The 13955-nt window shown below is 51.3% G+C and overlaps 1 protein-coding gene across 1 annotated transcript in view; it reads right to left on the minus strand.

Annotated features, from left to right (window-relative positions):
• PLXNA2 (plexin A2) overlaps positions 1 to 9661 on the minus strand; it is a 152588-nt gene extending 142927 nt beyond the window's left edge. The window contains exons 1-2 of the mRNA XM_075174478.1: positions 8474 to 9661; positions 6654 to 6836 (exon numbers count right to left, since the gene is read on the minus strand). Coding sequence (XP_075030579.1) covers positions 6654 to 6836; positions 8474 to 9661 — 1371 coding nt within the window. The remainder of the gene's footprint in view (positions 1 to 6653; positions 6837 to 8473) is intronic.
• Between the last annotated feature and the right edge of the window lie 4294 nt (positions 9662 to 13955).

Below are 13955 nucleotides of genomic sequence, written 5' to 3' on the forward strand. Positions count from 1 at the left end.
TTCTTAATTTACTTGCTCTGCCAGGCAACAGATAACAGAACTAGAGAAGTAATGTTGGGAGAAGAGGCGGACAATTTCATGCTTTCAAGAGGTGGTAGGGACATTCCTGAACCGCTCAGAACCAGAGTCTAGCGGGACTTGGCAGCTCTGCCCCTTCTCCAGCCCTGCAACATGCACGTTCGTGCTCTCCTTTGGCTTCGATCACCTTCCATATTCCCTTGCACAAATTCCAATTAATAAGTAAGACTCCAACTTCTAGCTACTAACCATAACAAATGTAGGGGGACATTTTGGGGACACATTTCTGGTGTCACAGTTTGACAGCACCCTTTTTACACAGATAGAAGCAAAGGGGAATTACTGTCTGAGGCTGGAAAATCCTTGTTCAGGTAGAAAAAGAATCCCAGCTTCTCCAACCACACCAGAGCAAATCACCAGCAATACAGTACCAAATAAATACCCCCTTATTTCACGTCCTAGGGCAAGAAACAGACACTTGTTTCTCAGACCTTTCAATTAAACAACTTCTTCAGTCAAGCAAGACTCATCTGCCATCTTACACCTCTGCTGGGACACAGAGATCTGCGCTCCAAGGGTGATGGGTTGATCACCGAGTCAGCAAAGCACCCGACCTTACAATCTATAGCTAAAACTAGGCATCTCCTTTGGAAGGCATTTGCAAACGGATGGTTTTCATCTGTTCAATAACAGCCTGATGTCCTCTTGGCTTCTCTACACACTGATGCAACTGACTTTTTCCTAAAGTGCTACGGAATGCATGTGGGGGCGATAATTAAGGATAAATTAAAAGAATGAGATAACCATCCATAGAATGAAGTCAGATAAGGACAGGTTTGGACATATATTTCATTGTGAAAGACCTATTTTATTCCCACTAATGGAACAAACTAAATCAGCCAAGCTGAATAAAACTATCACATAGTAAGATGTAACAACACACTTAAAAGTTCGCCTTTCCCCTGACTGCGTAATCCAATCAGTTATCACTGTCCCTTGCAAAAGTGGAGGTTCGCCTTTGTTGAAAGCAAGGACAGACATTACGCACCATGCATTCAGGCATTCAACAGGAATGAAAACTAGTTGCAGCACTACGTATTTTTCTGTAGCACTTCTCCCCCAGACAGATCCCAAGCAGCTCTTCACGGGTGACTTTGCACGCCAGAATTGATTCAAGCCATGTACAGCGCAGCTGCCATTGGGACAGCGTCTTACAGGAGTTCAGAACAATGTCTGACGCCCATTTATCCAGGAGGATGGGGTGTGAATTGAGATGCACACTATCCTTCACCTCAGGGCATCTGAAATAACCAAACCCGAGTTCTTGCCTGTAGCACCAAAGTTTACACTGAAAACAAAGCAGAGCGCTTCCAGTTTCCTTCAGAGAAGCAACCCCTGGATGCAGAGCCCGGCCGTCAGACCTAGCCTGGATAGTTCTAATCCACCAGCACCAGAAGCATGCCCCACACCTCCGAGCATCTTCAAGCACACAGATCAAAGCCTCATCGCCACCGGAGCAACTCAGTGCTGGGTGAAAACCAGGTACAATGTCACCGTTACTGCTTTTCCCTGGGAGCCATCGCATGTGCCACCCCGAAGCGTACCCAGCTCAGGCGAATGTAGGCAAGGGATGGCAGGCTGCAGGCTCTCACTGTACAAACTGCATTTTTCCTACAGCAGGCATAAACAGCACGATGGTAAAATAATACATAGACGGCGCACTGTCAGACATAGAAGAGACATTTATTTATTCTTGATCACAAACAATGTCCTCCATTGACAAGCTGAATGAAGGGCACTTCACTGATTTATTACATCTAATAAGAAACACACCTCTTGGGATGAAATACAAGATTGATTTTTAGTGGTGAGCCATGCTGCTATCCCAGCCACTGTGCTCAGCCTGATGAGATGAAACTGGGCATGCACAGAGACAGAGAGTTGAAACAGCATCGGGTGGGAGAAATAAATGGAAAGATTTGCACAAGGAAGGGGAGCTGAAATGGAAACAAGGCTTGCGATAGCAGCCCTTCAAACTGAGCGTTACTCTTTTCTTCCTGCAATCCTTCTCTCCCACGAAGTCTATGTATCTTAAGAGAAGAGCAGCAAACTACTAGGAAGTTTAAGGGCAACTCCAGTGCAGTTCCTGGGAAACCTCCGAGTCAGACCCTTCCCATGCACCTGCCTTTCAGAGGAGCCCCTCTAAATATAGCAAGTATAATTTTCACATCAGTCCCAGCATCTAACAGGCAAACCACATTAGCTGAGTTCCGTGGATGCCGTTTTCCATCAGGAAAAAGACAACTAGCACAGCAGTGCTTAGCTTGAGGCCCTATTAATAGTAGTCCTAATTATATGGCTGCAAATTTAATTCATAGCAATGATTAGTGTCAAAATCAAAGGCATCACACATCAATATTGATGGAATTGTATGAAACCCATAAACAGAACAAGCAAGCTGACACATCTCCCCCCAGCAGTTAGTTGTTGTTAACTGTTGCATTAATGTCTCTTCTAATTTCGCTCAATGAAAATTGTTTTATTGCAGGAATCCACAATTTTGAACGATTACCTCTCTAACATGATCCCTTTCCCCCTCGCTCCCCCAGCCACGAAGCCGAGACGCTTTGGAAGGAGAGCTAGACCACCAAGCTGCAGGGAGAACTGCATCCCATGTAACCTGTGCTTTATCTGAAAGGTCACGGCATCATCAGCACATTTGCTTTTCACCCACTTAGAGAAAACTGGTGAGGAACAGTAGTTCTCAAAAAGAACGGGCTGCCAGGAGCAGGTGGGGGTGTCGCAGGGGTGCAGCCACGTCGTACAGCACATGCACCGAGTGCACCACGAGTCCCCCCGCCCGAGGCATGCCCCACGTACGGGCGGGTTGCAACGCGAGGCCGCGGGCTGGCCGAGGCAGCGCTGTGCGAGACAATTCCTCCTCCAGCACTGAGTGGTGATGGAGAATGGATCCGTCGATTCATCCTTCTCCCCCTGCAATAGTAACCAGGGACAGACGACGCACTCGTGTGTCACCAGCCGTGCCAGGAGCAGCTGACCAGTCCAGGGCAGCCACAGCAGGTACAAGCACACCCTCAACCCTGAACTCAAACCCTGACCCGAGCAAATGTGCGGGTTCCCCGCAGGAAAGATGCCAAGTTCATTGTCAACTGACTTATCTGACATTATTGACCTATTTGTCAGCAGCTCCGGCACCAACACCCCTCCGGTGCAGCACGGCCATGCCGAACTCACAGCCAGGCTCTGCGGGCTCCGCGGGCGACCTGCCCAGGCTGCCCACGCTGGCCAGACCCCGCGGGGCTCCGAAACCTGCAAAGCAAGCGGCGAGCCCCGCCTGGGAAAGCTGCCAGCCTCGCCACGGGGCTCCGCGCTGCTCCCGAGCAGACAGAAAACTTCTCTCCTTCCTTTACATGTCAGCCAGTGCTGGCTGCTGAAAGGAGCAAAAGGGGACTTCAAATGTGCCCAGGAAACCAAGAAGGGGGTAGAGCTAGCAAACACGGGCTGTACCGACGAGCGCAGGCAGGGATGTCTGGGCAGGCAGGCAGGGGCGTGGGGACCTTCAGCATTCGGCTCCTTCGGAGGAGAGGCTGAAGCAGCAGCAGCCGCCGCTCTCCTAGGGAACTCGCACGAGGCAGTTAGGTGAACAGCTAATGGGAAGAAGGACATCAGCGAGATAACGCAGCATTTTCAGTAATGAATTCTCACTGGGGAAGCACAGGCAAATTTGAAAGATTTCAGAGCTGGCTCCCTGACTTCTTTCCTCCAGCTACGCAAGTGTGTCTTCTTTGAAACCCCAGCCTGAGCCACCAGCTTGTTTCCAAAGTAAATCAACAGCTGTGGGAGAGGGAATAGGTAGCTTTCAGACATTAATTGTGTAGGTAGATATGCAAAGTGGCGAGCTGGAGGAGACAAGGCGTCTATCTGTAAATCTCTGGCACTTACAGAGGTGCGTACATTTTTACCATCCTCATTTCACATACGGGGAAGAAGAGATATGGAAATAGTCCTGAGCATCCTGAGCATTCACCGACTTTGAGACGTGTCTGGTCTTGGAACACGCACAAAAACTGGAGACAACCTGTTAACTTCCCATCGGGTCCGCAACGGCTGCTCTGCAGTGAGTCTCCCAAGAGCCCCACAGTTCAATGCAAAGCTGCTGCTGCTTCTTAAGCTTCATGCTACCTCTCTTAGGCCATGTAAAAGATAATCCCACATGTCAAATGAGAAAGGATTTACTAAAGTTGTGGACAGGACCGCAAGATAGAGAAGAACAACATTCCCAGCCCCATGCAGCGGAGGACGGGACAGTGATCGCTCCAGCTAATGATAACAGGAGGCATAGGTCTCATCAGCTGCAGACAACTCTGATACATGTTAAATCAGGGCGCTTGGCAGATGCCATGAAAGGCTGACTGCAGTGAACGCCTTGGAAAGAATTTGCCCGAGAGGTGAACCAATTTTCTCAGTGCCTAGTTACCACTGGCTCAAACACAGGTAAAACGTGAAGGATTCCCGCAGCCCTCCTTCCCCATCTCCCCCAGTCCTGCCCAGCCGCCTGCCTGCTGCACAGAGTGAAGTGGATGGGCATGAATAGATCAACTTTGCATCAAAAAGGTAGGTGTTCAATGGAGAATAGCACAAGGAATTAAACCGTGCTGGAGAGGCTGCTTCTTCTGTAATCCTACATAATTCATGGGACGCGACAGTAAATACCTAGTGTGCAGGCACAAGCTGTTTGCTTTAACTGCCTCTAAATGAGGCACCTCCCCTGTCCCCCCCAAAACACTGGGAACAGCACGTACCAGGCTGCGTGGCTGGCTTGAAGCTTGGTAGCACATGCATTCGCAATATGCTGAGGGTGCCTCTGCCACCCATTTAGCTACAAAAATCCCAGCACTCCCGAGTGCCGCGGCGGGTGGGGTGGGCAGGGAGGAGAGGGGCTCTGCTTACAAGCCCACTCTCCCCCATGTTCAAAATCACCCCACTGACACTCGAGAGGCACCAGGGAGGCACCTAATTTACTACTACTTGTAAAGTGCTGAATGAATATTAATGAACCGATGTAATTAAAATGATGCAGACATTCAAGTGTAGTATCTGCCTGTCTTTGTATCTTCCTTGAGAGATGAGGAAGAAATTCCCTGCTGCTTAAGGACACAAAAAATTAACAGCCTGCTGTTGATTACACTTGTTAACTCTTTCCCTGGTATGGAGAAGCAGGGTCTGCATTTAGCAGGTTCACCTAACGCTACCATTTGTATTTTAGGTTAATTTGAAGGATCTCAGCTTTCCAGGGCAGCGTCTCCAAGGCTGGTTTTGCTGGAGCTGTATCAGACTTCTGCAGACACTGATGAGCTGGCTTCCAGTTGCAGCTCCAACTCTAAAGACCAACAGCGGGGGGTCCCCTCCACTTACACACCCCAGGGCCATTTCCACACTCATTTTAAACACGGAACTCCTGCGAGAGGACTAGCGAGGACCACACTCAACAGAGGTATGACTGGGCCTGACCTGCACACTGCTTACTGAAGAGCGGTTCAGAAGATACAGAGGCGGGAAATCCCAGTTCGACTTCAAAATCCTAAAACCCCCCTGCACTGGGGGAGGAAACAGCCGGAGCACCTCTTTGCCCTGGGCAACTAGCCCCAGCGATTGTGATGCAGAGGGTGAGGAATGTTATCTTCGAGGACTGATCAATCATCCAACTGTCAGAGGGAAGAGCAGGAGGTAAAAGGCAGAGAGAAGCAGGAGGGCTCTGCCCTGAGGCTTGGTTTCCAAAAGCAGCCAAGTTAACCCATTCCTACCTCTCCATGACCAAACGTCCTGCCACCATCAGCAATTTTGCCATCATTGAAAGCCTTCTAACTCACCCTCTTCTACACAAGTTGCAGAAGGATTGCTGGGAAACAACTCAAAACTATTGCAAGATTTCCATCAGTGTGTCAAAAAGGAGGAAAGATCTGAGACCTTGGATACAGCTTGCTGAGGTTCACTCGAATTCAGCCAGCTCCTCACTTGTCTCTAATCAGACTGGCCCATTATTGCCCTGATAATTTCTGCAACTGCCCCACAGACACACACACCATAGTTTACTGAATGATAAAATGCACAAAACCCCAGACAACAGCAGGGTAACGCTGTAATATACAGGGAGGTGGTGCATGCAAGAGCTGGCACAGTGCTGAGACCTGTATTACCCTGCTGCTGAAGGAAGTCACTGGCTGGCAGCACAGGAAGGTGCCCTCAGCCCATGCAAGGGGATGCTCTGGAGCTGTAATGTCGCAGAGCAACGGGAACTGTATGGCCCCGTTTGGTCCCTTTTCCAGGACCAGGCTGCAGCAGTTTCTGCTGCACCTTTCCCAAGGCTTAGCACTTCTCCGCTTCAAAAGAAACCGCAGCAACACCACTCTGTACTAGCAGTGCTGATGGATGAACTTTGCCTCACCAATGCAAGGCTCTCTGTGACCCAAACCCTGTGAATTTTGCTCCTGACTGGCTCCCAGTTTCACGCTGGAAAATACCTGTAAGACACAGCAGCAGCTATGCGCATCAGAGACTCCCGAGAGAGATGAGAAATGGATCCTGGCTCTCCGAAGCCACAGAAATAAGCTTACCTTCTTCAGCTTGCCGGTCTTAGTCCCCACAAACACCACGCTGTAGCCGTTGTAGACGTAGGAAGCCACAGAAGTCATCCGGTCCCGGCTCGAGGTGAAGAGCGTCACTCCGTCCACCGGCGTCGAGCCTCCCAGGGGCTGGTTGATGTCGAGGCCACAGAAATTGTCATCGATGGGGACTGGCTGGAAAGACGAGGTTTGGGGCAGCTGTGAGTGAAACGTAAAGCACAGGGCAGCCCCACACACCCGGGCTCACGCCCGGAGGGGAGCCAGCGGTGCTGACAGCAGGGTGGGAGCCACCACCACCCAACCCCCTGCCCAGGGACCCTGCCAGCTTCAGCCACCTTCTGCAATGGCTTGTTCCCTTCACTGCCCGAGCCAAGACACTCTGCAGCTGCTCCAAAATCTGTTTGGACAGGGCAGAGGAAGAACCCTAAGTCCAACAGACACTTCCACTAAGTGGAAGTTTAAGTCTACTAGGTTTCTCATGGGTTTAGGAACTCTCTCCTCCACTCATTTCACCTCCCCTCGACCCCATTTCCAGAGGTGCCGAGTAGTATAAGCAGAAAGGTGCTCAGCACCCTCACATCAGCAAAGGCTCCCCTTGAAGGCCATACAAGCCCTGCTGCTGACAGCTCGCCGCGGCACGGGCACTGCCGCGCATAGTGTGGGACAGGCTCGGCCAGCCACAGCCGGAGGACAGCCTGGCACGGCTGATCCCGCGCCACGAGAGAGGAGCGGAGGCTGCTGTTCACTCCTGTCGGGAGCAGCCACCGCCGTCTGGCACAAACAGCCCAGCTCCAGGGCAGAGTTAAACCTCCCCCATGTGAGCATGGGGCTGGTGGAAAGCACCAGCCTGGCTGCCCTGGAAAGGGGGTGACCACAGGGGACGGGCTCTGGCAACACAAAACACGCGAGTGCTAAGTGGGAAGATGCACTCTTGCTCCTTCTGCTGCCCAGCTGTGCACTCTCCTACAAACCACCTCTCTGGGCCTCCGATTCCTTTCTACAACACAGGGAATATGGACCCTGCCTTCTCCCTGGAAGACCACTTGCCACAAGTAAAGGAAAATCATTCTGCCAACAGCTAAGTATTACTAAGCCATATCAGCTGAGTTTGCTCGAGTGAATTCCTACATGGCATAGGCAGCGGAGTGGTGACATGGGTGGCCACTCGCCACCACACTGACTGCAATCCACTTATTTTTCACAAGGGACATTAACTACCAAATGCTCGGGCACATCTAGTTGCAACTGCAATGGGATGACTCTCCCCTGTGCAAGCCAGCGCTCAAGCTTCTTTCACCTTCCCTCTTTCATTTCATTTCATTTAACCCACGCTTCTCTCTTTCCAGCATCCAAACTTAATATGATTGGCAAACGAAGGCCCCAGGGATTCCCAAGTCAGCCCAGGAACAATCTGCATGTGAATCAAGATTAAAGAAATCCACTGAATAAAAATACAAAGGACGCAACTGTCATTTGTGTTTATCTTGGTAGTTTGTTGATACCACCCTCCTGCTCAGGGAAGGGCATGAGCCTTCCTCCAGTTTCCAGAGCCCCAGGTTGGGAACAGCAAACGCTTCCACCAAGTTGCACACTTTTATTCATCTGCCTTAATGCTACCCCTTCCTTTCATTGTCATCACTGTCTGATAACAGCAGGGATTAAAGAGGAAAAGGACTACTATGTCTGTTCGGTGTTCAGGGAAACTGAGGCACGGAAAGATTGATCCTATTCTGCAAGCTTGCGTGCCACAGGGCCAGGCATTGATACCGGTTCTCGAGGGCTACCACAGCCAACAGCCGGAGCATCCTTACCGCTTTAGTGCACTGGACGTCTTTCCCCAGCAGCCAGTTGAGCTCCAGGTTGCCTTCCCCCTGGTAGCAGGACTGCAGGCGGTCCTTGATCTGAGCGTTGACGGTGCGAATGGGGAAGACGCAGAGCGCAGAGTCGTCGGGTGGCTGATGGTACTGCTTCTGTCCCTTGGAGAAAATGGCAAAGAGGACATCCTCCTGGGCCGTGATATTGAGGGACTTGGCCAGCACATCTCCTGGCTTGGAGAGGTACGCTGCTTGCAGGAGGCGGTACTCCGTGTCCCCCTTGACGCAGCCAAAGGGCAGAGAGACGTAGGAGTGGAATTTGGGGTCGTCTTTGCAGAGACGGACGATACGAGACGTGTAAAAGAGATCACTGGCAGAGTTGATGGAGACACCCTCTGGGGTCTCTGGCTGGACAGTCAAAAAATAGACAAAGTTGCCGCTGGCAAAACCATAGATGTAGAAGATGTCGAAGTGCGAAACAAGGGCTAAGGTATCTGAAGGGATTTTGATGAGGGATGAGACAAAGTCACTGTGGAGCTCATAATCCAACATTGCTGATGATTCTGGGTCCCGGGGAAGTTTGCGGCTGGAGAGGGTGGGGAAATAATCCTGCTTCCCATCCACCGCTGTGCCAATGAAGAGCTTCCCATCTTCACCTTCCGAGCGCACGATCACACCATACATTGTGCCTGTCTTGTTGACGCTGGAGAGGTAGTGCTCCTTTTTGTGCGAGGGCTCCACCAAGATGAAGAGGTCATCCAGGCGCAGCAGCTTGCAGACCCCCTGGTAGAGGCTGCCGCAAGCCAGCAGCCGGTTTTCAGAGTAGTCAATGATCAGCAGCTTGTTGACATTGTTGGTGAGGGTGAGGATCTCGCTGCATGGCTGGACGATGAGGGGTGGGTAGCAGGATTTATTGTCCTCCTCAGGACCAGTTTTATGAGCCACCAAAATGGTCAGGTTACCCGAAAGCTTGTAAACCCTGTTGATAGCTCCAACGTAGACTGCGCCGGTACCTTGATGGACAGTCAGGTGATTGAACGTCCAGTCCCGGTTCTCAGAGTGGAAAGTGCTGAACAAGGCATTGCTGGACACATTTCGGGAGAGCGATGCCAGGAAAAGACAGAGCAAAGCCACTGACCAGCCATCGGAGTCCGGTACCCGAGGCCAGTTCTTCCTCTGATCCATCCTGGGAAAGGCAAACTTCGTGTTCCCTGCGCGTGTCCTGTGCCCCAGCAATGTCCCTCACATGGTTCTGGGGAAAGAAAAGAAACACAGAGCAAAGGATTAGATCCAGTGTGCCCTGCAGATAAAATTCAAAGGAGGCTTTCTAATTACACAGTCCTTGAGATAAAGTGAGGATGCCTCTAAGCCCAACAAGAATTAAGCAGGTTTCCTAACTTACTGGTAAACAGTTCAGGCTTGATGTTTTGCCACTTGGTTCAGCCTCTGCGTGTTAATTTGTTATGTGGTTTAGCTGTTTATAATGCACTCTGCTGAGCCATGGGAGGGGATAATCAGCTTCAGCCCAAGACAAAGCCTGCAGCTCACACACCCAACCATCAATCTGCAATCTCGGCTAAAAGGATGTCTCCTGCAGGGTATGTGGTTGGAAGCAACAGAGGAAATAAGAGGTGTTTTCTACCTTTAAATCCTCTATGATTTAATTTGGAAACCTGAGGAAGAAGTCTCATGCAGGCAAGTTCATTGAGCATAGACACACCAAAGTCGGCAGCATCTCCCCTCCACCCCTCCGCAGAGCCAGGAGTACCTCTGCGGGTGCTTTTCAGGCAGAAACGTCTCACTGCCTTCACAAGGTACTTTACTGCTGAAAAGCAGCTGCCACCAGGGTGGGGGCACATGGGCAGATCAGCAACAAACACTGCCAGCAGCACCATGGGAGCGACTACCAATCTGGGAGACTTGGACGAACTTCCTGCTCTAACAAAACTTCCAGGTGATGATTAAAACCTACACAAAGCAACAGCTTGGACACTGGGTCCAGAAGACCCGATGCTAACCAGATTGTCCATACACCCTTCCCGGTAGCTCTGTGGATAACAGTCAGAAGTAAAGTCTCCTTCCACTGACACATTTTCACCCATACGGACAAGGCAAGCTGGAGATCTCTGGCCAAAATCTACATGGAAGTGAGGCATGAAAGACAGACAGGTTTAGTGGTGGTTTGTTGTTTGGTTTGTTTTTATGGGTGCTCCCAAAGCACTTAGACCTCGTTCGGGCCTGAGGGGACGGCTGGAGCCCCACCGATCCCCACCCCATCCCCATCCTCCCCGCTCACTGCTGTCAGGCTGAATTAGGAATCACCAGGCTGGAATTTCCTTAGGAAACGGGTGCTCGCCTCGGAGAGGCTCTGGCTGCGTGAGGCAGGTTTACATCAGAACTTTCCATCCGCCCTTCCGGACAGCGCGCACACACATGCAGACACAGTAGCTGTTGAAGAGGACCCTTATAAGCCTCTGCCTGCTCCACCTCATCACCTAGCACCTCTGCGATGATGGCAGACTCCCCTAGCAAAAATATGAACATTAAAGACAATCCAAATCCATACATTTATTTCCATGTCTGTCTCATCTAAGGGGGGTTCAGCTTGGACCATCCCATGCAGGAGGTATCGGCTCAGTTCCCAGCTCAGCCCCAGACTTCCAGCACCACCTTGGGCTCCCTCAAAGCAGCCAGAAGTGATGCCAGCCGCGCACCCTGCAAGGCAGCAAGCACCCAGCTCAGCAGAGCTGCTCAGAGGAGCCGTGGGGCCCGCAGAACAACACTCTGAGGCGGGCACCATGTAAAGGCCCTGACAGCATCCCCGCACCAGGGCTCTGTACCTCCCTTGTCACCACAGACGTGCCTGGAGGTCACTGGATTGTGTCTCATCCTTGTTATCTCCAGACCCGACCGTGACTTGTGCTCCTGGCTTGACCTCAGCCTTGCTTATCACCACTGACGTATCTGACCGCCTGGACTCAGAAAAACATCACAGAGTTCTTCTTTACCCCAAATTATGCATTCCTTACATGCTCCAGGCTGGACAATCAAAGGAACCATTTCAGCCTGCCTTGGGGAGAGATGTTCTCCACCACCTCACAGCACCACAGGGTCACACCAGCTCTGGTAAGAGGCTGAGGACAAGCCACCTGCCCTCTCTGCACCGAGGTTCCGTCACCACCCTCCACGGCTGTGCAAGCCCCAAGCACCCGCGCCGGGGAGAAACTTGCACTCTTTGCAAATGGGACTCTTCTCCCCTGCCCTGTGTGCAAATGCAGGAGGCTGTTCCCAGCGCAGCCCACGCTCAGCTGTCCTCACCCGCGGGCAGCCACCGATTTGATTGATGCTGATCTCCATTTTGGTATTTGAAATAATTCACACTGCTGAAAACCTACACTGAGCTCATAAGCGAGTGTCACCGAATGGCCACTCTTTAGGCTTGTTAATGCCGGGTGTTTCTGAAAGGTGACAAAGGAGCTCTGTCCCTGGGCTGCACGACTCGGTGTCACTGACAAGACAGGGCAAAGAGAGCGGTAATGGGTTTCTCATTCTGCTCAGGGACACATTTTCCCGGCTGCTTGCTTCTTATTTCTAGTCTCTTAATTTCCACCTTTGGCTGAAGCAGTTTCTCTCTCCCAGCTATGACGCAGACCCTGCTGCATTCTTATTATTGTTTGGATGATTGTAGCAGAAAGCAGCCGCCTGCGCTGCGGACCCAAATGTGGCACAACAGCACTGGGGTGACCTCCCTGGCTCTTCTCATTACATTTCCAAGCGAACATCCCAAAACTGTTCTCCGAATCAAGAATCTTTCAAAAGGGCACAAATCAAACCGAGGATCTCCTCAGGAGGGCTCTCCATGCTGCCCACCCACCCAAGGGTTGCTGGCAACGCATGGTGGGCACCACTGACCTGATCATGGGCACCAGGATCTCAGCGCAGCTTTGCTCTTGCATAACGTGCAGCCCAAGCACCGAGCAGCCCGCCTGTGTCGCTGGCAAGGAGGTGCCAGCCGGCGGCACGGTGCCTTCTCGTAAACATACAGGAACCCCACGCCATGGAAGAGCTCAAGAGGAGCCCAGGAAAGCTGACACGAGAGCTGCAGATACGGGAGTCCCGCAAATCGGCCAAGTCAGTGGCAGAGCACCTCCAGATCAACGCACAAGAAACCTCAAGCACCGCAGCGCCCCAAGCACGTGCTCGGCCACGGCCACCCAACTCCCTCTGGGGAGGGCACAGGGGTGGTGGCTGCAGCGCCGAAGGGCACAGAGAAAGCAGGCTCTGCCCTGGGCAGCACACACGGGCTTTCCTCCAAGGCCAAAGCATCCCTCACTAACAGGAGGCCCAAAATAAAGCCTACCTCAGTTTCTCATTCCCTGAGAAGAAGAGATGCTTCTGGAGCAGAGGGCTCTGGCTCAAGGGAAGTCCAGAAAGTGAAAGAGATTCTGCGGAGAAGGCGCAGAAGGCTCCGCTGTAAAGCTCAGCACACCACCGTTTTCCTGCTCAGCAGCTTTCCAACTTTTAAAAAGTTGTTCCGTTGCAAAGTGAGGATAGAACAGTGCAAGCGAGAAATTAATAAATTTAAGTAATTAAATTTTATGTACACATATACGTGTGGGACAACAGAAGCTCTTCACTTAGACCACAGCAGTTTTATACCTTTTCCAGCACCGTTTTCATTCGGAGACAGTGCAAAAGCCAGTGCCAGTCTGGAGCTGCTGCGCAGCAGAGCTGTCAGCCGAAGCCTAACTTCTATGCAGTGTCTTACAGTGAAGGTTTTGCAGAGTATTTGTGAACAGCCACTGCCAAAGGCAAGGGAGATCATCCAGGAAGAAGAATCTGCGCTTTCAGACATTATTTGAAGATGACAGAGCATGGCCGTGAACTGACATCCTACCCGAACGAGCCAGGGGACGACGATCCATCCCCGGCTCCATGTCAGCCCCCGGGGAGCAGCTCCTGCCGCTGCCCCAGGCCGGGGCAACACGTGGGTGCAGGACAGGGATTAAGCAGCGCTCAGCGATAGAGATATCGAACACCGACAGAAACCCACCGCATGCCCTGCGGAGGAGTTTGGGGATGCTCAGTACAGCTGGGGAGTTAAACACCAGGGAAACAGGAGAGTGGGCGATTTTAACTCTGATCCTTAACACTGTTTGACCATTCATTTTTCCTCTTTTTTTTGGAAGCCTTAAAAGCAATCCCAAGCTATTAGTAACGCAAGGTGAAAGAGAGAGTAAATTCAGGGACACAATATAAACCCAAGCAGCTGAAAGGCCTCAATTAGGCTGAAAGGAGTTATCTGGTATTTAAATAATTATTAGATTGAAGGAATAATCACAGGTCTGAGCCGATTTTTTCCCCCCACTGTCATCCTAATGGAGACTATAATATTATTATTCAAATGCCCATGATTCTCATTGAGGGGGGAAGAAAAAAGGGCTCATTTAATCTCCACGCGACAGGGCTTCAGGAGGCC

Source organism: Calonectris borealis, chromosome 26, assembly GCF_964195595.1.
Source record: "Calonectris borealis chromosome 26, bCalBor7.hap1.2, whole genome shotgun sequence".
In the NCBI taxonomy this organism is placed as follows: domain Eukaryota; kingdom Metazoa; phylum Chordata; class Aves; order Procellariiformes; family Procellariidae; genus Calonectris; species Calonectris borealis.